The sequence below is a fragment of the Alligator sinensis genome, unplaced genomic scaffold (assembly GCF_000455745.1).
Source record: "Alligator sinensis unplaced genomic scaffold, ASM45574v1 scaffold65_2, whole genome shotgun sequence".
Lineage (NCBI taxonomy): Eukaryota > Metazoa > Chordata > Crocodylia > Alligatoridae > Alligator > Alligator sinensis.
The window spans coordinates 1,446,137-1,470,458 of record NW_005842071.1 but is presented as its reverse complement, the minus strand read 5'-3'; the positions used below and the strand labels follow the sequence as shown (position 1 = coordinate 1,470,458).

At 41.2% G+C, this 24,322-nt stretch overlaps 1 protein-coding gene across 1 annotated transcript; it reads right to left on the bottom strand.

Annotated features, from left to right (window-relative positions):
- Positions 1 to 1,181: 1,181 nt before the first annotated feature.
- On the bottom strand, positions 1,182 to 24,112 carry CAPZA2 (capping actin protein of muscle Z-line subunit alpha 2; the record flags this gene model as incomplete). The annotated part of the gene is made up of 9 exons (XM_025204162.1): positions 1,182 to 2,922; positions 3,788 to 3,850; positions 6,629 to 6,700; positions 7,861 to 7,939; positions 11,992 to 12,071; positions 14,673 to 14,879; positions 16,149 to 16,212; positions 19,877 to 19,928; positions 24,043 to 24,112. Coding segments are annotated over 9 exons (828 nt in total), but the record flags the coding sequence as incomplete, so codon positions are not given.
- Between the last annotated feature and the right edge of the window lie 210 nt (positions 24,113 to 24,322).

The following is a 24,322-nucleotide window of genomic DNA, read 5'->3' as shown; positions in this document are numbered from 1 at the left end:
TCCCCCTGCCTGCACCAGTCAGTCCCAAGCGTACATGGCTCCGCCACCTCTTCTGCCGGCCGGTGCTGACCCAGCTGGGCTCCTCCCGTCCCCAGTAGCATGTGGGAAGCCAGCTTCATCTGCATGCTGCTCCGGATGGGACAGATTCACTCGAACTGGCACCAGCAGAGCCATGTGCCACTCAGGAAGTGCAGCTGATCCCCTGCTGCTCCAACCAGTCAGTCCCAAGCGTACATGGCTCCGCCACCTCTTCTGCCGGCCGGTGCTGACCCAGCTGGGCTCCTCCCGTCCCCAGTAGCATGTGGGAAGCCAGCTTCATCTGCATGCTGCTCCGGATGGGACAGATTCACTCGAACTGGCACCAGCAGAGCCATGTGCCACTCAGGAAGTGCAGCTGATCCCCTGCTGCTCCAGCTGGGCTCATCCTGAAGTTCATTTCATGTTTGTAAAATGCTTGGAGAGCCCCACATAAAATGTACTGCATAGAAATGCAAAATATATTTAGACTTATTTGGTTGGCACCTTGGGCTGAGATTTTCAAAGCTGAGTCAAAAGGCCAACTTCCATTAAAATGAATGAGATTTAGAGGGCTCCAAATCCTTTGACAACTTTGTAACATTCCTATCTACCCCTTTTTGCAAATCTCAGCCATAGTTTGGAAGCTCAGCCAAAGAACATAAGAGCCTCTGAACATAAGAGCATAAAAAGTGTCATGCTTGGTCAGCCCCATGGTCCATCTAGCTCAGTATCCTGTCCCAAACAGTGGCAGAGGTGGATGCTATAGAGGGAGAGTTTTGAACTGGTTAGATCCATTTCATTGTCACTTCCTGCAACTTCACTGGTGTCAAAGGTGATGTGACATCACTTCCTGATGTGATACCACTTCCTGTGAGGTCTTTGAATATGGCTCGCTGGCCCACTGGGTGATAAAAAGTTTGTAATCTGGCCCCACATTCAAAAAGGTTGGACACCCCTGACTTAGACCCTTTCATGCAAAAAGAGACTGAAACAAAGGATATCATCTTAAACACCATACAAAATAACTGTATCGCTATTATGAATTCTCACTTGTTCACTTGATGACCCAAATCAAACACTTTAAGCTATAGTTCATTGCAAAAAAAAAATAAAAAAAAAATTTGCACAATTATATTTGTGTTTATTTCGAAACACACAAGAGATTTCTATTTCAGTGTTTTTATTATTCTGAAAAAATACAGTTGAAAGTTGAAGATTAAAGTAGAACACTCGTGCATTTTTTATAATAATAAAACTTTGCACAAATCTATGTTCACCTTCATCCTATGCCATGACCTAGACTTAAAGTAAATGATTAGAATCCTTAAAAAAACAAACAAATAAGAATTCATATAATGCCTTTGTTCTACAGGAACTCCCATAATCCCAGTTAAGTTTAACACCTATAAAAATGCATTCAATTAATTAAAAAAAATTCTTATAGTGTTAAATTAGGAACATAAGCACGTTTCAGCAAGTGGTAAGATTATACTTTCATACATAGTTTTAAAGGCAACTGTTTACCTTTCAAACCACTAAAAAGTTTTTCTGTGTACACTGAAACTGGAAGGTCTTTGTTTAACCCTAAAACCGTTTCTCACTCCCAACTGCAACAGATAAAGAAAATATTCTCCCCCATTCTATCAGAATTCTTTGTCTTCACTATTGTTGTAAGTTTCTTCAGTTCCCTACAGTCAACATGAACAGCTGTCAATGGCATATTATGAACACGCTCCTTACATTTATGAAGACAAAACGTATAATGTTACAGCAAGCCGCACGTACACCCAGGTTTTCTAATACAGCCATAAAACTCCACAAATTTCAGACGGGAAAAATATCTGCTTCAAGCAGGTTTCATCTTTTATAAATACCACATAATATGATATATCATTAAGCAATTTGCTGCTCAAATAAATAGAAAATTTGCATTTTAATGTCACATTGAATTTTAGTACATTTCAATCCAAGAAAAATAAACTGAAAGACATGGTAATGAGTACAGGATTATATATATTACAGTATGCCTTGTTATAATACATTTGTGGCTGTATGATAAAAAATAAACTCAAGGGCAGATGGAATTTGAGTTCATTTAAGTAACTGTCAGGAACAAAGCATTAAATGCATTTCTGAAATAAGTATTTTTATTTAATTTGATAATCTTAAAACAGCATTAGACCTTGGCCTTATTTAAAAAAAGTTTAGTTAACACTGAGCTAGCTAAATAAGTATTTTGGAAGATTTAAACATAATATAGAAAATGCTTTCCCAATCTTACATACAATGAAGGGATAGATGGTTTCTACAGCAGCACCTATGGCAAAATTCATGATGAGCCTTGAACTAGAAATGTACATTAACAATTTCTTTGAGGAATCCAGCAAATTTCAAAAGTCGCCCACTTCTTATGAAAGCAAGAGATAAAGGGTTATTGTATGCAAAAATAGTTTTTTGAACTGTTCTTAATTTTCAATTGAAAACTAAAGGCATGGTTTTCATTATAAAAATGTCAAGGTACAACAGAAACTTGAAAAGAATTTGAGCTACACTGATTTTGCAATGCTCTGAGAAAAGGAAAAAACAGAAAGAAAAAAAATGGTCAATTAGCTAAGCTTTGTGCTCTAACCAAACTACTTACAGTGATTTTTCAATGGCAAAAGCCCATGCTGACTGGGTGACTTGACCGTTCCAAATACTTTTTGTAATAAGTTTTATTTCTATACAAGGACACTAAAATGATCCAGTCATGCAATGTTCGTCTTAAGCATTCTGCATCTCTTTTCCAATCTTGTAGCTAAGGATCTTGTTCCAGTCAATCTTAGTGCGGGTAACTGGCAACTGTCGACGTAAGGCTTTGAAGGTAGTGTCCGACATTGTCTGATAATTCTCGCTGATGGCAGTCTGTTTAAACACAAGTATTAAAGAAGAACAGAAGAGAATTGAAATGGCAGTCAAAATAAAAATCAAGGTAACACACAATTTGTTACCTCTTCCTCTGTGAAATCTTATGAAAATATGCAGTTTAAAAATTTAAATCAGAGTTAACTGCTGTAAGTTAGTGGTCAGATGGGTTCTAAAATTGTTTTGGTGCAGGAAGTTTTTTAGCTAACGGTGGGGCTTTTCTTTAGGCCATAAGCTTTCATTTCTTTTCCTGTGTGATAAGTGCAAACAGTATGAGCAAACTGTGCACGTGGCCCTTTTAGTCAAATAACAGTTTAAAATGTACAGTGCTTTTAGAAAATGAATGTAAATGTGACATTTTGTGCCCAGAACTTACACTGTCATGTCAACAGTCTAAGTGTGCATGTCTTCTTAATTGCCACATCTTCTAGATAGCTACACTTTGAAAAAAATCCATGAAGTGCATTCAGCTGTATAACTGATTTTAGCCATAATTATCAAACCTGTTTAACTCTGGATTGGCTTCTCACAATTGAAGTTGTACAATACTTCATGAGCACCTAAAGACTCTAATGAGAACTAAGGTCCTAATATTCTAAGCACCGTGCAAAGAGTCTGTTCTCAATCAAACTTAGAATGTATTTCAGGATAAAATGCAACAAATGGGTGCAACTCTCAGAAGGACTGGTAAAAGATGACCAGAAATGTTAACTTAATTTCAGGACTATTGCTATAGTGACTAAGTTTACTTACAATACCTAATTTTCCTATTTTAGTAGCATGTTGAGCTTGGAACCACTCTGGAATAAATCTATAGTATTAAATGTCTTGTTTTTACATATTATACTTGTTTAAGACATCATACCTGATACTCATTTTCTGCAGCCTCTACAATTTTTATGAATTCCTTTGCTGTTTGGGCTTCGCTCTAGGCAGGGGGAAAAAAAGAAAGTTTCAAAAAGATGTCAAACTAAACATGTCAATTCCAAACAGCTTTCAAGTTCTACTTCTTCCACAATTATGAGATACTTAAAGTAGTCTTCATTAGTCAGACCATAAATTCCATTCTCATATGGTGAATGATATTTTGAGATCTGATGAAAATTCCCTTAAGGATCAGTACTGGTTTCTTTGGTACTAAGTTCTTCATGCCTGAATTATGAAAAAACAGTAGTGTTGCTCTGGCCTCTAGTCAATCCATTATTATAAACAGATCATTCCTGGAAAGAAGAAAACTAATAAAAAACTATGCAACAGTATCCCTGTTCAGTTATTTTTGGCTAGTGAATATAGACTCATTTATACCAACCAGGGATATTTTCAATTAGCAATAAATGCAACTCAGATTAGCCTCATTGGCTCCAGTTGATTTTAGCCAAAACCAATACAGTCCAAAGATCCCTTTGAGCTTCTGCAGTTATTTTGATAAAGAATATAGCATATAATCTTGTCAAATTAACAAGAGTATAAAAAGTAGGAGAGATGCAGAACAAAAACACATTTGGGAGCATTTTTGTTATAATCAGGGACCCCGGTTTTCTCTGTTAAAAAAATCCAACATTCCCCAATAAAAAAATCCTGATATCTCTGATTAAACCCCCCCAAATCTGCTGTATCTGCAATTTAAATGAAACACCAGTTACACACACATACATATATGTATATAAGCAATTTGGAAGCCTACCAGTGCCTCAATCACTATAATAAACTACATTATAAACAGTTATAAATTTTGGCATTTGATTTTGGGTTTTTCTACCATGGAAAATCAGAGCTCCCCTTTCACTCACCAGGATGTAGATCCAACTGTGGCTGTCCTCACCCAACTGCTTTGTGGCGCTGAACAATCTGGAAATGCTGATACCCTGCCTATGACATTGCCCCTCACTCCCCACCCCCAGCCACCTGGCCCTGCTGGTGCCCTTTACTCCCCAACCACAGCACCTCCTCCCCAAGGGCTATGGGGCCAGGGAACCAGGTCAGCAGTCCTCTGCCCCCACAACAGCATCCAAACCCACGGTCGCTGTCTGTGAGAGGCAGTGGCTTCTGTGGTGAAGTGGAACGTGAAGCTCAGCTGGAGTGGACCCTGTGGGAGAGTGGGGAACATGCGGGCTGCCTGCTGCAGGCTTAGGACTCCCCACCCTGCCTGCCCTTCCCCCTGAGGCCTCTGCGGCCCAGCAGGAAGAACGTGGAGCAGCAGGGCAGAGTGAGGCCTGGCAGGCAAGCTCACTGCCGCAAACCCTGCTCTGCCCTGACGAGGCGCCCTCTGCCCACCCAGCAGCAGCAGAGGGAGCCTTGCCATGGCAGCATGGGGCTCGTGGTGGCGGCACTGAGCTTCCCCACCCCACTCTGCCCTGTCACACCAGGTCCTGCCCATTGGGTTACAGAGGCCCTGTGGGGAGAGCAGCAGGACGGGGTGCCTGAGCCTGCATTCGCCCAACCCAGTATACAATCCTGGGGGGCACGTGCCCACCATTCCCTCCGAGAATGCATGGCATGTAGTGACAGGGAGCCAGCACCATCCCCCAGATGAGCTGCCTACAGCCCCATCCTACTCCCTACCCAGGCCCTTTGGCCATGCATTCTGGCTCCGGGCTCCAAGCCCCACACACCACCTGGGCTGGGCAGCAGCCCCAGCCCTGCCCAACTCCCTTCCCACCTCACTACGGGAGCCTCAATTCCCACCCAGCCACTTCTGTGGACAGCTGCTCTCCAGGCTGCCTGGCTGGAACTCTGCCAGCCTGCAAGAGGAAACCCACCATTTCCCATGCTTTTCTCCTTAAAATAAGAAAATACAAGTTTTACCGTGTTTTTCTGCGGTGAACAGAAAACCTGTACCCCTGGTCATCAGCATATATTTTACTTTTTCATTCTCTTTCGACTATTTAATGCAATTGGCTTGAGGTTTTTTATTGAGGAACACTCCAGCAGGAAATATAAATGTTTATGCACTTCCTTATGCCTTCCAGAATTCATGATTACTTAAAAGCAATAATTAGTAGTTTACGCTGCACTCAGAAAGTACCAGTTCCTTGAGGATGCAACCGTTGCTGTTTTCAAACAATGGGTTATTTTTAGCATGTCCTTAGGCACCATTATAATCTTTATTTGAAACAGAGAAAGCTAAGACGAAAGAGCCTAAATTCCAGCATAGAATCTCTCAAACTGAAGTTTAACAAACCAAAATAATTTACTGTTCATAAAAGCAAGATTCTGACAGCATTAGTTACAGACAGATTGTGCCAGCTCCTTAAAATAGTATTAGCTATGGTTCTCTCCTTTGCAAATTGCTATCTTTAGTGCCTTACTCTTTTTGAGCAAATGCTACCAAACACTTAATAATGGTGGGGAGAAGAAGAGAATGTTCAAATAAATCCATTGCACATTCAAAATTTAATCCCAGAACCATCAAGTTTAAAATTAGCATTTGTAAGTGAACAACAGAAGTACAGATAATAATGGGAAGGTGAGATAACTAATACCTAGTAAACAAAATTATTCTACATTGTTTCTCTTAAGTCGCATGCAAACAGGAAATGTAAAATGATGGTTATTTTAGAAAACAGGAATGAACATAGACACTTACCCCTCCATTTACTTACATAGTGTTAGTTATTCATAAAAATCTTGGATCCACAATTTTAACAAAACCAAATGAGATTGTGCCACTCAACAGATGGCAAAACATCATGAAAAGACAACTTACAGAAACTGTTAGAGAATCCTGTACATCTTTATGGCTCACTAACTGGACGTTACCATCTTCATAATAATGAACCTATGAAAAAGTGAAGCCAACACCACATTAAATATTACAGAATAGTTAGAAGAGACAGAAACATTGTAACAAAATGTCAGTATTAATCAGCTTTTAACACACTTTGGGGAACTGAGTCACCAGTAGTTCGCTAGCTGCAGTGGAAATGCACAATTACAGGCAACATGTAGGGGAACCCCAAAGAGCTTTCTTAGAATCTTAAGTTTCTCCACAACTGAGTGTTCATTTTACCCCAGCAATAGGCTACAGCAGAACATGTGATCTGTTTCTGAGGAATTCTTGCTGAGCTTTAGGCTAAAGTAGCAGTGCTGTCCACACACCTCACCTAGAACTTGTCTGCCAGAGGCAACGTGACATCTCCCATCAAGGACAGACAGGTCTGATCCTTCTAAGTCAGTCCATGATTTGATATCTCCTCATTAGATAGAGATAGCTCCCAAACATCAAAAATAAACATTTATACAAACCAAGGAAATTCCTTTTACACAAACCTTGGCTAAGAGACAGAGCAGACTGAGGTGAAAATCTCATGAGGTTCTGTTCCCATACCGTAACATCTTTTCTACCACTCTCAGGATATGAGTTTAAGAACAAGTATCATTAGATAACTGAAGGTGTAACCCTTATGGCATGTCAGCTACTGCTCATATGCAGGCTCTTACCCTTGGTTAAAAGCAAGGTAGCTTACCGCTCAGATCAAAGTTTAGCAAAAAGTTGTTAAAAAAACAAAAACGAAAGGACACAGTGCTCAAATGCTCTGTAAGCCATGTGGCAGCAAGGCAGGTACTAATCTGTTTACTTACAGCAAGGGAGATGAGGTTAGATATTAGGAAGATCTTTTAAGGCAAGCAAAACAAAAATAGGGTGCCTGAAAAGGTGTTGAAATTAGAGGTTTTTAAGAATAGGCTGCAAAGATCTGTTAAGGATGGTTTAGGAAGTATACTTATCTTTCCTCAGTGAAATAGGATAAACTAGATGGCCTCTTGAGGTCCCTTTCCAGACCATAAATTACTGTATGGATAATTGTAATGAAGCGTGCTTATATACTCCATTTTTGCTTCCTGAACCAGAGATCTTATAACAATCTTACTACGATGCCCTGAGATTCCCCTAGTAAAAAGCATTTAGAAATTGTCTGGTTAAACTTAGTTTAAGCCTACCTGAATTTTCAAGATGCCAGCCACCTGAGTAGTTGAAGGGGTGATTGTAAACTTCCATTCTGACCTCCAACGGCCATTCCTTTAAAAATAAAAATAGCAGCTGTAAATAAGGCAGGAAAAAAAAAGTGAATAAGCTATTTAAATTTCAAGCACTGGTTTACTTCACTAGTTGTGTACAATTCTTGGTTTCAGCCTGAAATTGCTAAAGGAGATGGAATGGACAGTATAATATCCAACAGTATCACTAAAAAGCAAAACAAAGCAAACCTAATAGCTAAAGACCCTTAAACAGGTGAAGGGAGATGAGACACTTTCTGTGAATACTCATTCTTGCTTTTAGACACTGATCAAGATGATTAATTAACAGAAACATTCCAACAATAGGACCCTTCTTTCCTTCTGAATCGGTTAAGAGCTTCAATGATCCACTTTCCTCATTTTTTTTTAGTTACTGAATATGTTTATCTGCATATTGCTAGTTTCTGGACAAAGGAAGGCTGACAGGATGATTTCCAGCGATGGAGTCAACTTTTTGCGGCCAACTAACTTTAGAACCTTTACATTTACATAAAAAACCCACAACACAAATTCTGATAGGATGAATTTCTGTAATACTGAATTGCTGTTAAGACTTTGGGTTCCTTCTGCAGAAATATGAAGCTCTAGAACTGTTGGCATTTCTTTCCAGTAGAACAATGGTCTTCCCAAAATTTCAGAAATCTGGAAAGAGAAGTACAGATACAGATTTCTACCTGCTTCCTCTCCTGCAAGTGACAGTCCTAATGTACTCAAATAATTATTGGCTCATTCTACATTAGAGATGTGTTAAGAAGGCATCTAAATTGCAGCTCAATTTTTGCTGTGTATGCATTCAGAGGGAAGGAAACAGTTTGGTGAGAGAAAGAATTTAGTTTCCACAAGGTTTATTTCCTTTCCAGTGGTATGAATACTGAAAAGTGTAGTTTAACATTACCAATCAGTAACTCATATGTGCAGTTAAACATCTGAAACGTTGTTAACAATACAGGAAACCCTCACTAGTCGTAGGTTCGGCATTCGCAGTTTCAAATATTTGCGAATGCTGAACCCGCTTCTTAAATACGCTTAAAGGAGCTCCTCAGGAGCTCTACGCTTGCCGCCACCAGGCTCCCAACACCGCCAGCAGAGTCATGCCCCCACCGCCACTAGGGGCACTGAGTTCATGAACGCAGAGCCTTATCCATGGATTTCACCTTTCATGGGGGATACAAGAACGCATCCCCCGCAAATGGCGAGGGTCGCCTGTACTGTGCATGTTGTTAGATAACAGCCATGTTTCACTCTAAAGGCCTTTTTCACAAAAAAAAAAAAAAAAAATCAAACATACTCAGTTAAACATTTTCAGATCCCAACAAGATAATGCCCATCCTATTTTCAAAACCCCCGCTAAAAAAACCAATCATGGTAGGGCCAGGTAAGTAACTGCCTCTCTTGGATGATGCCTAACAGCACTGTGCGTCATCTGGAAGTTCTACTTCAAAAGTGCAGCTTTGCAGGTGTACCAAGAAGTTACCATAAGCTGCTTTGCACTGCAGACATGATTTAACCTTCTGGCATCTCAAAGAATACCGAACTGGTCCTACAGCTGGGATGCTAGATGGCACTGTAATGCTACAAGTGCCATAAAACCTGAGCACTTCACAACTTGCAGCTATAAGGAACTCTACAGCACTTAGTGACTCAGTGTCATAAAAAAAATTCTAACTTGTCAATTCATTCTGTATACCTAAATTCCTTTCAAGTCAACAAGATATTTTTTAATATTTCTGTTAGTCATATTATTAACAATACCATGCAGGTTGTTAGATGAGGGAAATGTTTCACTCCTTGAGGGACTCCATTTTCACAAAAGATTCAGCTATTTCAAACAGAGCATAAAAAGTCCTTAGGCATCTTTCTGTATGAAGGGCTTTAAAACTCATAACCAACACGCACCAAAGCTGAGCAAAGAAGTTCTGGAAGTTGGCTGCAAACCAGCTAAATGTTTTTCAACTGCTTTTTGTAATTATTTTTATGCATTTTTATCTATTTACATACCTGAATCACTATACTTTTTCTGACAGAATGTTTTTCCCTGGAAAACTGATGTACCAATTTTGAATCCTCAAGTGAAACCAGACAGGTAAACTTGCCTGGTTTGCTACCAGCTCACCCACCTGGCAGATTGCCACAACGCTGGGACCATGCAAGTCCCATCTGGAGTTGTGAATTTCAAGGTCCCAAACTTATCTATAATTCATAGGCAGGCAAGGCACACCCTATATAGACTCAGAAAGTCCTGTCGCTTCCATTTTGAAAGAGTTGAAATATTTTGATTTCTAACCAAAAGGTTGATTTCCTCAAGCCCAATGCCACAGGAGACTTGAATTACCTGTTTTTGTCTTAATATAAGCACTATTTTTAAACATTCTGGAATTTTCCCCAGATTGGAAATCTGAATCATCAGGTGCTATTAGCCATATTAATCCGTTTGTATGCAATGTATATGAAATCACAGATAGCCATGTACTTACAGTATCATACAGGGACAAGCTGAGCGCCTTATGCAATGAGGATATCCCTCAATACTTGGCAGAATAGTTTGGGGGGGGGTTTACAGAAGCATTTGCTTTAGTGTTAAACATCTAACACTTTAAATAATATACTGCACTTACAAAAGTAGTTTAAATCTAGGCCAAGGTTCTTTAAACTCTTAATTCATCGATATCTGAAAACTTCAGAAAATATCTGAAAAATATGGCAGAATATTTGCCCCATAGGAAAATGTTAGCCCAATATAAACAACAATATTTCAGTTAATTCTAAACTAGGATATGCAAAAACCCAAAAGATAAAAATCAGACATCTAAGCTAGTCAAGGTAAGTCACAAATGGAAAGGTACTGACATTTCATTTTTTATCAGGCATGCTGATTCAGTAAACAGGCTGTTCATTTTTCTGGAATAAAATTCCTCAAAGACTTCAAGAGCTGGAAGATTTCAAAACCTGGTGATTTTTCTTTCCCACTACCGTTTGACCTGTTGCCACCCTCCTCTAGACTAGAAGTCTGGATAATTGAAGACTTACTCTGTATGTATTTAACAAGACCTATTTATGTGAAAGAAAGGCCATGTTTGGATTACAATTACTGAGCGCCACGAAAGGAAATTTACATGTAGACTAAGTCTTGTTAAATACTTTCAGACTAAATATGTCTTCTGGTCCTTCTCCCTTCTCACTAGTTTTCCAATTTTTAACTCCCCACCACAACTGTCCTGGGAGAATGAACTGTTTTCCCAAGCAGTATGATGGACTATGAAAGAATCAGATTCGCATTCTTCCCTTTGTTCTGGGAGAAACTGATTAGAATGAACTAGGGCTAAAAAAAGCTGATAGAAAGGCAGAGGCTGGATACCTAAGCTGAAAAATACAACTCATTTCCATACTGAGAAAGCAAACTCTTGTAGATCCTCAGGAAGAACTTTGACTATTGATGTCAACAGTTTAAACAAGCTTCCAAGGTATAAAGATCATAAAGACCAATCTGCAGCAAGTTTCACATCTCCACTACCTACACAATGAAACAAATACTCTAACATTCATGGGAAAAGGACAGATTTTAGAACTGGCTGTAAGAAAGTAAGACTGCCTCCTTGGCATTCCCCCTGCTAGTGCAAATCTGCTGTTTCTGACTGAGCAAAGAAAATCAGAAGATCGCTCCATGTCCAAATAGCTGTGAAATTCTTGGTCCTCAGCTTATCCTTTACCATATGGCAGGATGGAGAAAGCAATGTAGCAGGGTTTTAACCATAAAAGATATTGGCTGGAACAATGCTCAAGGAAGAAGAGATGCAAGAATCAATAAAAAGTCAAAGGAGAACTATGAGAGAATTTATCAAGTGTTCTGCAAAACAAGTGGAGATCTACATCTGTTGATTTGCTCCATTGAGTTTTCTAAATAGCTCCCATCAGAGGCTTTTAACAGATACGTCTTCCCCTCCTCCCACCCAAGGAAGTGAACCACTCCAAATTGAGTAGTAGGCGTACTGCAATAGGTTAATTATTCAAGCAAAACAAAATGTAGCAAATACAATATTAATTACAATAACTTACCAAAAGTTTTTTGCTTGAAACTGATGGCTCTCTATACATGCAATAATGGTTTGCTGTCCATCAATTGTTTTACCGTACACCTTAATTGGAAGGGAAACAGTAGAGTCATGTCAAATTCTGGATTGAGACCTCAGCCACTGTTTAAGTGCTTTAAGCAAGATAGATATTTGAGATGCCTAGCTTTTTCTTTTTAAAAATAACTTGGGGGATATTGATCACATTGTAGAAATATTTTCTAGCCATTCACCCATTGTTCTTATGAATAAAGAAAAGCAACCAATATTTTAACTATAAGTTCCTTGGTCGTCAGCTTGTCCTTCTTTGGCATGTGGCAAAGTACTTACAGGAATCACAAAGTAGGGACTTGAAATATTTCACTCTTAAAACTTCAATTATAAGAAACCTAGTCAAACAGGAAAAGGAAACACTGGCATGCCCTCAACAACAGCTAAGGCTTATATTTATTTCAGTGAGCCTGTCAGTGCTGTTTCCTATAATGAAAGGTAACAAAAAGATCTGAAGTTTAAAGAATTGAAACTACTTAGGAAACAAAGTTTGATAAAAGGGATGATCTGGACCACAACAAAAAAGTTGAACTTTATAAATCTGCTAGCATCTCCTCCTGCTTTTAAGCAGCTGAGGACAGAATAAAGCACTGTTCTCCTCTTCACCAGGTCCTACTATACCAAATCTTTTATATTTGCATACTGAAAGCACCTGAAAACAATCTATGTAACACAGCAGGGTTGGAGTGATGCTGTAGCTGTTATTGTCCAAGAAGTGAAAGAAGCAAGGGGTTTTTGGTGATGTATCTTTTATTGGACCACAGTAAAAGATTCCAACTCATTAGTGACATGATTCTATTCTCATACAATTGTTCCAATAAAAGATAAATTGACAAAAATCTTTTCTTCCAGGACACAAGATTCCAAGTAACCAATGGCATAGTTTGTTTATGCTAGTCTAAAACAAAATTTAAATACAAAAGCCTGAAGAACTAGTGAAAAGATTTATATTCTGTTCAATTTGCTTAGAGATAATGGCACAGTAAGTACTTGTTATGTATAATTTAAAGTTGAGCTTTTCATCACACAAGATCAGAATTCAACTTGCAGACATAAACAATGGTAAATTCAGAAAAGACAGATCTTAAAAATAGTTGGTTGCTCAAGGCAACAACCCAGTCTTCATGAATAATACTGAACATCATGCCATCAACAATTAAATTAATGGTTCTATTTAGGAAATCAAGTCCATTCAATAATATCAAGGGTCAAATTCCAAACATCTTTGTTACCACAAACTTAAAAAAAACACAACTTAAATTTACACTACATTTGAGAATGATTCAGAGATTGTGTTCCCTGCAAGTTATTAAGAATCTGATGCCATATAGTTAATACTCCCTAGAACAGGTTGGCCACCTTTTCAGGCTGCAGGCCAGACTGACCCAGTTCGGGTCAGAGGCAGGCTGGCATATGGGGCATGAGTTTGGTGGGCGCTAGAATCCAGCTGCCACCAACCCCACTCTTCCCAGTAGCTGCACACAGAAAGTGTCTGCAGCAGGAAGTCACATTCCCAGCAGTCACTTCCCTTTGCCCTTGTGGGGATGAGCACCAGCAGCAGACACTTTTCCTGTGTCACTATGGGGAAATGTGCAGCAATGGCTGGGTCCTGCCCTCTGTGCGTCAGCCAATCTGGCTACTGAAATTCCACTTCCATGGGCCAAATCAAGTGGCTTCATGAGCCAAATCTGGCCTGAAGGCTGTAGGTTGCTGACCCTTGTCCTAGAAGTTTCAGAAACAAAGGAAAGAAGGGTGTTGGTAGATAAGGACGGATACCAGGGGAATGTAGCAGTGCAGTTGCACCCCCTCCTCCTGCTACCATTGCTCCCCAATGACCCAGGTATGGGGTGGCGGTGGGGCACAGAACTTCTCCTGCCCTGTTCCAAATGCAGGCTGAAGCTGCACAAGAATCCAGGCTTAGCAGGGGAGAGAGGCTGCAGTGGGCAGATTTCCTCTCCCTGTACCTGCTCCCTGCCATCTGTGTTCCCTGCTGACTGGAAGCAAGCACTGGAAGGAGGAACCTGTCCCACACCACCATCCTGAGCTGATGCAGAGGCACGGGGGAAGCTCCAGAGTTGCTCCTGCCCTGCTCCAGCTTACGGGGTGCCTAGCTTGGCCAGGGACCACAGTGGTAGGAACAGTTTTCTCCTTCCAGTGTCTGCTGCTGTGGGGGAGGATGGTGGAGGGGGCAGTAGGCAGGCCTGCCACCCCTGCTGTCCCTGGTCAAGCTTGGCCCCCAGCACAGGCCTCAGCGTGGGACAGGAACATTTCTGAGGTTCCCCTATCCCCAGGTCAGCTAAGGACAGCTGACCTTCCCCCCACCTTCATGTGCCTGCTCCTCTACCCAGCTCCCTGATGTCCCTTGCTGACCCAGGGAGTCCAGCCACACCTCACTCCAATTCCCCCATGGTCTGAAGGGGTCTGAACATTCCACCCATGTTTGTAAGTGGTGCAGAAAGAAACACAGACATTGACGAAACACAAGTCTCTATCTATAATTATGTTGCGGACATATGCTGGTTGCTATTATTTTGTATTTCAGAGATCACTATCCATCTGAAAGTGAATGTAAAAATGGAACTTACAAGCATGTTTAGACAGCTGTTTTGTACTTACTGTGCAGACACCACTTGGGTAGTGTTCTTTCACATAGGCTCTCACTGCAGTCTCAATTGAATTTCTCCAGGATTCTAATGCATTTTCAGCTTCATGGGGCCTAGGATCAGTAGCCTCTTTTCTTAAGTGATCAAATTTAAAGGAGACCTTGTTTTTTGGATCCAAAAATTTACCATTGCCCAAGTCGCCATGTTCTGTTATCAACACCTGCATCACAAAATTCTGGCTGTAACATTTTTCTGTTCAACGTGACATCATTCAGGACAGAACTACCCCAATTAACAGACTGAGCTGTACCAAAGGGAGACCCCATCAATATCCTAATTAGAAACAAGGTATGAACCAAGTCCATGCACACCAAACAGAAGAGTAACAAATTCAGAATTTCAGTGCTGTTTGAATTAATGCACTGGTGGTTCCAGCGTAAACTGTTTTTGAAGACTTCAAATATTTAGCCAAGGACTAGACTGTATAACTAAGTTAGCCAGAGGCTGCATGCCACTGGGGCCAATGTTCCCTGCTGTGCCAGGCACCCTTTTGCTGCTGCTCCCCAGCATCCCCATTGCACTGCATGACCTCCCACTACTACTCCCCAGTCTCACCACTGCACCATCTACCCCAGTGCCCTGACTCATCTTTAGGTTCCAGTTGCAAACTTCCCCACTGCACAGCCCACTCAGGAACCCCAGGCTACTGTACTGGCTTCCCTGGCACTGAAGAGGATGTTCTTGTCCCTGGGACAAGGGGAGAAAGGGGAAGTCAGAGGGAGGGAGAGCCTGGAGCCCCTGGGTGCTGCCACAGCTGGAGCAATAGGGACAGCAATAACTGGTTGGGAGCCTGGGGGATGCAATTTGACCTGTAACAGGATGCATGCATCCTGCAGGCCACCAGTTGGGCAGCACTGGCCTAGTATATTAATATAAAGTAGAACTAAAAGTTATTCAATGCCCTTGTTTACCTTACAGGATCCAAGCTATGGTGTCCCAACAATATTTTATATTATTTACCTCATAAATAGCTTGTTAGATTATAATAAAAGCAATGCTTATTTCTGCAAGACAATGAGAGTCTATGTGGTGTCAAGATTGATGGTAGTCTTATGCAGAGTTTAGATTATAGTCTATGAGACAGTCTGGATAAGGACGATCCTGCCTCAGGCAGAGAGTTGGACTAGATCAGTGTTTCTCAACCAGTGGGATGTCCCATTGGTGGGACTTGAAGGTCATGTAGGTGGGACTTCGACTCACTGCCTGATTGAAAAAAAATCAGTTGTTTGCTCTTCAAATAGATGAATCAACAGATATCTTGAACAGTGCAATTTTGTGGGGTTTTGTTTTTATCATGGTAGGACGCAAGGTGCAAAAGGTTGAGAACCACTGGACTAGATGACCTCTGGAGACCCCTCCTAGCCCCATTTCTCTGTGATTCTATGAAGCCGATAAGAGCATGCTCTTAAACTACAAATTTGATCCATACCTGCTCATCGTAACCATCAATTTTTACTGGAGTAAACTGGTCCAGGTTGTATTGTGCAAATGCACTAAAAAGACAAAAGATATGTATATCAACAATCTACTTAACTTTACCATAAACCTTTCAACATTACAAAAGTTTAACAGTGATTATTTATGAATATTTGTTTAGATATTAAAGCTAAAGAAAATATTTCTTTCCTCACATCAAAGCTAGCAATCAAGGAACATCAAACAGTAGTTGAGGTCTCTAAGCCACACTATCTTAAGGACGCAAATGACAAAAGCATTTAATAGCATCTAAAAATAAATAAATCTAACAAGATCAAAATACATACATGCACATGGGATTTCATTTGCAAATCATTAAATATTTTTAAGAGACTGGAAGCTTCCTGTTGTCTGATATGACCGCCATTTCTAAAATAATTCAACATGAAGGTAAACACCATGAAGTACAAACTTCTGCTGCTTCCACATTTGATTTCTAACTTGTGACAAAAATATGTCCCTTGTGGTCATTTAACTGTAGCTCCATCTCTGAGCTACACACTCAAAACACTTTTATTTCAAACTTCCTTTTTATCCTGTAGTCTTCTCTTAAAACATATTATAAAACAGGGGACTTAAACAGGGTGCATTTTATGCACATTTCTGCTTACTTCTAGAAGTGCACAACAACTTTTATGAAGTTATTTGCACAAACATTTTTACTTTCAAATATTATGAGCAATAATTTGTCAGACTGACTTTTCAATGGAATATTATAAAAAGTTACTAACCTCCTGGTTTTGCTATTTAATCATAAAGGATCTTAATGTATCCAATTTCATGGAAAAGGCTCAATAAAAATCACATTAAGCACACTGAAACATCCAAGATATACCAAAAGGGCATGTGTGCAGGCTTCAAGAGGTCTATTGGTTCCAAACAAGAGAGTATATATGTTTGTTCTCTCAGTTGGATTTTTTAAAGCATCTTTTATTATAAGAGTGTTGCTATACACACAGACCTTTGCAGGGTATTCACCCTTCAAAAAGTCTTGAATGGATATACTGTAGCTGTTTTCAAAAACATAACTGAAACCCTTATTTCAGAGCTACCTGTGATAAATTTAAGATTACTAGATGTGGTCTTCTGGATGGACTAATTAAATAAGTCTTATTTTCCCTCCATTCTACTCTTCGGCCTGTCTACGTGTCACTATGGCAACATCGTTACTGCACTGTGATACAGTACTTCCTTCTGTGTTGTATGTGCAGCATAAGGTTATTTTTGGCAGCTACTTTGCCATAGTGGCATGCTATACTGAGGGAGCGTGTTGCTATGGCGAAGTATCTGCTGGTCACATGTGGACACTACTGAGCCATGTGACCCTACGCAGATGTGCCTTTTGTATACTTAAATGGGTAGACTTACATTTTCTGGTATCTGTCATCTAAGGATCCCGAAAATACCGAATTAAAAGTGCATCTTCTAGTGACAACTTAGCCTATATCACAACACTATACAACAGTTTGTATGTAGAAGTGATGAACACTTCCAAATTACACTAGATAGTAGGTATATATAATGCTAGTTACCCAAATACATTTAGGCAGGATACTAGCCTTAGCACCCTTGCTCCTGTAGAAAAGCACTCTGGAATCTTTAGCAATTACAAAGAGACAGAACCTCTTATTCCCTCACATTCTCCCAATTCAAGCATCAAAGATAATAAAAAGTCATTTTTTAAATATATAGGGAGAATAAAGAAGGCACCAGGTAATGTGAGGCTCCTGCAGGATATGCTTGGCAATCTGGTGGTTGCACCAGAGGAGAAAGCAGACCTCTTTAACAAATTCTTTGCCTCTATTTTCCTGTGTAAGGACCAGGACTCACCACCAGGATTCCAGATAGACTCAGAAGAAATGCCACCAGGCCTAAGGTCAGGGAGGACCAGGTTAGAGAGCTTCTGGAGGGGCTGGACGTGTTCAAATCAGCAGGTCCAGATGCTCTCCACCCCAGGGTGTTGAGCAAATTGCAAGGGGTTATTGCGGGGCCCCTGGAACAGCTTTACGAGCACTCGTGGTGCTCTGGCCAGGTGCCAGATGACTAGAAGAAAGCCAATGTGGTCCCCATCTTCAAAAAAAGGAAGAGGGAGGACCCGGGCAACTATAGGCCCATGAGTCTTACTTCAATCCTGGGGAAACTCTTTGTGAAGATCATCAAGGAGCACATCTGTGATGGGCCAGCAGCAGGGATGATGCTCAAGGGCAACCAGCACGGTTTCATTAGGGGCAGGTCCTGTCAGACCAACCCGATTGTCTTCTACAATCAGGTCACAAAAGCACTGGACGCGGGTGCTGTGGTGGATGTAGTTTTTCTGGACTTCAGCAAGGCCTTTGACACTGTCTCCCACCCATTCTCATCAAACTAGGTGATTGTGGCACCAATCCAGTCGGATTGCAAATTGGCTGAAGGGTCGTACTCAGAGGGTAGTGGTGGACGGGTCGTTTTCAACCGGGAGGGAAGTGGGCAGTGGAGTCCCCCAGGGCTCGGTCCTTGGGCCCACACTGTTCAATTTCTTTATTAGTGACTTGGACAATGGGGTAGGTAAAAAGCAGCCTGTTTAAATTTGCTGATGATTCCAAGATTTGGGGTGAGGTGGGCACGCTAATAGGGAAGGACAGATTACACCAGGACCTGGACAGGTTACCAAGGTGGGCTAACAAAAATAGGATGGGTTTCAATACTGACAAGTGCAGGGTGCTGCACTTGGGCAGTGGGAACCAGCAGCACACTTATAAGCTGGGAAACTCCCTTCTTGAGAGCATGGTGGCAGAAAGAGATTGGAGCCATTACTGACTCCAAGATGAGCACAGGCCGACAATGCAAGGTCACGGTCAGTAGGGCTAACTGTACCTTGTTGTGCATCCACAGATGCATCTCAAGTAGGGCCAAGGAGGTGATCCTCCCTCTCTATGCGACACTGGTCAGGCCACAGCTGGAGTACTGTGTTCAGTTCTGGGTGCCGCACTTCAGGAGGGATGTGGACAGCATTGAGAAGGTCCAAAGGAGGGCCACCCGCACGATCTGGGGACAGCAGGGCAGACCCTACGAAGAGAGGCTATGGGACCGTAACCTGTTCAGCCTTTGCAAGAGAAGGCTGAGGGGGGGGGTAACAAGGAATAACGGCCACAACTTGTTAGAGAGTAGGTTTAGACTAGACATCTGAAGGCACTACTTCACAGTCAGGGCGGCTAGGATCTGGAACCAACTTCCAAGGGAAGTGGTGATGGCTCCTACCCTGGGGGTCTTTAAGAGGAGGCTTAATGTCTACCTGGCTGGGGTCATTTGAGCCCAGTTTTCTCTCCTGCCCAGGGCAGGGGGTCAGACTTGATGATCTACAGGGTCCCTTTCGACCCTACTTCTATGAATCTCACCAAATATAGTGTGGGGGTATTGTTTTAATAAGCATAGTATTTCCATAAGGCTGTTATTCAAAAGGTTGATCCTGGGAGCACCTCCCATTCATCTATACCACTTCTATAATTTTGTTTTCCTTGGACTTTTCCCATTCAAGTATAATCAAAGCTGACATTACTTTATCAGTTCTAATAAGTTTAAAACAGCTATGGGTGCAGAAAGTGACAGATCCGTTCACCATGATTGTTTGCTGGTAGTGAATACTTTAATGAAGTGTAACATTTTCAGTCTCTCAGAAACTAGAGGATAGTATATAGTACTTACTGGGCTGCTCCTTCCCTGAGAAGATTATCATTGTTAAGCAGTAATCGAACATCTGAAAAAAATAATTTAAAATCTTAATTCTCTCCTCAAGATGTTAGAAGAAAACTCATTTTTTTTAGCCCAGACAGCAAATGAAAAAACATTCTCCAGGAATGTATCTAATAAACAGAATTGATTACTTGAGAAAAATAGGTAACAAAGCTGTTTATACATTTCACTATCATGACTGCCAGATGTGAGGAGATTGGATTGAAATGAACTGCCCTCACAGCAACTTTGTAAATAGATAAAAGTCATGCCATAGAAGTGGCACGATGGGCCTTGTAGGAAAGGGCCAAATTTGTCATTAGAGAAGCACCAGAGTTAGTTGGCTCCATTCATTAGTAAGACAAGTAAGTATTCAAAGATTTAAAAAAAAGTCCCATCATTTGTGGGACCAGGATTTGTTAGAGGTTGTTAGTGCAGGCCTTTGCTAATTTTAATGTTGCCTAGACTGTAGACTGTTTCTTTTTCTTCTTCCCCTGTCCTACCATTATCATTCCAGTCTCCTAATGGATATTACTAACTGAATATATACTGCTAGATACCATTTTTATTACTGGCCAGAAATTATTGCATTTTAACTACATAACACAGTCCTTTATTCTAATACATTTTCTCTAGAATGATTTTAAAGCAGTATCAGACTATTCTGACAAATAAAACTCACCCTCACATACAATGAAAATCCTACATGCAGAATCAATCATAACACTGATTCAACACAGTGCATTTTATGAGCTTAGGTTTAAAAAAAATACATACACATAAACAACCTGATATACTACCATATAAATCATTCAAATTTAGTTTTTAATTTCAAAGAACATAAAAATATTGTTATCACAGTAATTGTAATGTTATATTTTTAGTTCTTGAACCCAAAGATTTCACAGAACTTATGTGAAGGGAGAAGCCACTGAAATTACTGAAAACTGATGCCTTGAACAGGAAACAGGATTTTTCTACAAAAAAAATCTGCATCATATTTAAAGAAGTGTATTGGGTTTTGTTTAAGAAACTTTTGTGACTCTAACCAAAGCTTTTAATTTTAGAGTCAATTTATAAGTCAGAATGATAGTTATCTCCCCTCTCCAAACCTTACCCCCCACAAAAAAAAACAACTCCCCTACACCCTCTTCTGCACAAAGTTAAATCTGATTCTGTAAATGAAACTCTGAAGAGCTGTTGCTGAAATAGTTAACATATCTGATACAGAATCACAAAACTGGCAGGGAATTCAGATCATGTATTCCAACTCTCTGCTTAACACAGGAAACATCCCTGTCTAAGCTACCCAGCCGAGTGTTTGTGTACCCTGCACTTAAGAACTTCCAGTGTGGGAAATTCCACGATCTCCCTAGGCAGCCTGTTCCAGTAGATAACTACCCTAATAATTAGAAAATTCTTTCTAATATCCAACCTAACTCCCTTGCAATTTCAACCCATTATTTCTAGAGGTGCACCAACACATCAGTCCCGTATTGGATTGGCACTAGTATAAGGAAAATTGACTGTATTGGCAATCAGCGTTTTTTGGCTGATGTAGGCAATAATGCCACCAATAAATGCCCTGTGAATGCACACAGCTGCAGCGCAGCACACAGACAGCCAGGAATGCAGCCCATCAGTATGGAGAGCAGCCAGGGTCCAGCTGGTAAGCCTGTGGTGAGGGAAGGGGCATAGGGGGTGGAGGGTGGAGAAACAAGGCCCCAGCAGTGAGGCAGGGAGTGGGGCAGGGGCTGGGGCTGCACAGCCAGGGCAGAGAGGGGGACTGAGCTGTGAGTGGCTCATCCAGGGGTTGTGGCTCCTGCTACTCTGCACACCATGGGAGGGCATGGAGCATTTGTCTCCAGATCTGCATGCGGGATGAGGATGCGCTGTTGCTGTGGGCAGTGCTGAGCAATTCCTGGCAGGGGGGCTGGGCTGCACTGCACTTAGGGCGGGCAGCAGCAATGCTGGGAGGGGGGCTATGGTGAATTTTGGGGTGGTTGCTACACCTTCCTCCCCCGCCCCGGTCCTGCCGCTGCCTGCCCCAAGCGCAGCCCCCTACCAGGAACAGCTCACCACCACCCTGTTCCCAGCCCACAGTGGCAGCCCGCCCTTGCCTTGCACGGATCCGGGAACACATGTCCCCCAGGCCCTCCTGGGGTGATGCATGCAGTGGCAGGAGTCACCCTGCCCCCACTCCCACCCCCAGATGAATGCTCACAGCTCCCTCCCATGCTCTGCCCCAGATGTGCAGCATCACAGCACCTGCCTCAGTCCCAGCTCCAGCCCTACTCCCTCCCTCGTAGAGAGGGCCTCAATCTGTCCCCCCATGCCTCTTCCCTCCCTCCACAACAGACTTACCAGCCTGATGCCTCTCTCCATGCTGTCCAGCTGTATATCGGAATCAGATCAGTATCGACCGATACGGCGCATCAAAAATCATCCGCTGGTATCAGCCCAAACATTCTCTATTTATGCACCCCTAATTATTTATTATCCTGTCCCTTGTGGATACTGAGAAAGGATGATTGCCATCCTCTTTATAGCTACCTATCAAATTCCTCCCCTCAATAATAATCCCAGTGCTTCCAACTTCTCTTATAAAATTTTCCTAAAAGTATAATCATTTTGTTACTCAGTTAGACTCTTCCCAATTTCTACACAACTTTCTCAAAATACAATGCCCAAAGTTGAATATGGTACTGCAGCAAGGCATCACCAAAACTAAAAAGACTTGAAGAATTGCTTCCTTTGATTTGAAAGCGAGACTCCTATTCATGTATCCTAGCGTATTATTAGCTTGCTTATGACAAAGCTTAACTTTTAACTCATATTTGGCTTGTAGTTCACCATAATCCCCAGGTCCTTTTCTGCACTCCAGCAGCCTCCTAGCTCTCCTACATTTTGTATCTGTACATTATATTGTTCAGTCTTAAGTACTTTGCTCTTGTGCCTATTACATTTTATCTCAATTATCAAGATAATTTTGACTCCTAACCCTCAAATTTACTTAAACACATACTCAATTCAATCTTCCAAGTCATTAAAGAATATACAGTAGAAGTCACGTTATCCAGCACTTTACAAGCCAGCATGCTCTATTAACTGGCATGCTAGCTTGTAAGGTGAAAGCAAAACCATAAGTGCCCCACCATGGCACTTCCAGTTTCGCTGAGCCCTCACGGCCCAGGGCAAAGCAGACTGTATTGCCAAGCCCCCACAATAACAGTTCTTTCCCCACTTCTCTTCTGCCCCCCCCTCCCTGTCCCTCGCAGTGGGAGGGGTGGTGGTGCACTGGACGCAGCAGGAGAGGCCTCTCAGATAACCGGCGTATTTTGTTATTTGGCACCCCTGATTCCCCATGGGTGCCGGATAACAAAGCTTTTGCTGTACTGAAGAATAGCACATCCAGGACAGTTCCCTATGCAAATTAAATAACAAGGCCTAAACAGCAAAGAGATTAGCTAAATATTGAAACAAAAGGAGGTATTAACCATACCTTAATATTAGTGATTCTTGACCAGGGTGCTAAAGCATCCTAGGGTGCCTTGACATCTTTTCAAGGGTGCCACAGAGTACCACACAATGTTAGCACTGTTAGATGTGTAAACATGATCCACAAGATAAACCCAGAAATTTGAAATAGGAGCTGACAATGTTAAACACCCTGAACTGTTGTGGTTTTTGAGTTTTTACATCAGAAAAACGGCTCCAGTCAAAGAATAAGTGAAAACTAAGAGCTGACATTTTCTGAGGGGTGCCTTAAGCTGAATGAGGTGTGCCTTGAGTCTAAACGAGGTTGAGAACCACAGCTTTATATCAAACACTAAATTGTTGTCAATATTATACAACATTGGCAAAGCAAACTCTCCTCCTCAAACTTAGGAAAATGGCAGCTTTACGTCTTTGTACCAAGTAGAGGCGGCAAAACTTGGGTGTTTAAGATTATTTTGAGACAAATAAAACCAAACTATGAAAAGTAAGTATTTCATAACACTTTTGTAACAAAAAAGTTACTTAAATACCAGGGAAAGAAAAGCAATGCAGACATCATATCCAATAACTTAATCGTACAAAAGAGCTATAATTCATTGACAATTGAAGCTAGCACAAAGGAGAAGCATAAAATTACTCACCATTGAACACCTCATTAAATTCCCCAGGAGGAGCATGAATGATGAATTTTGCCGCTATGCGCACCTTAAATTAAAAATATATAAACATTCTTATGAAATTGTAATATGTATTCCAATATAAATAACTAGAGACCCAAAACTTGTGGTTCAAGCAAAATAAGTCAACTCAGCTTTGTATGATTTTAGTATCTAAAATATAAACCCTTCCAAATCTTGTGTATTACAGTCTTCATTCCCAGAACAATTTCTGTTCCTGCTCACCAGCAGGAAGGAACAGAAA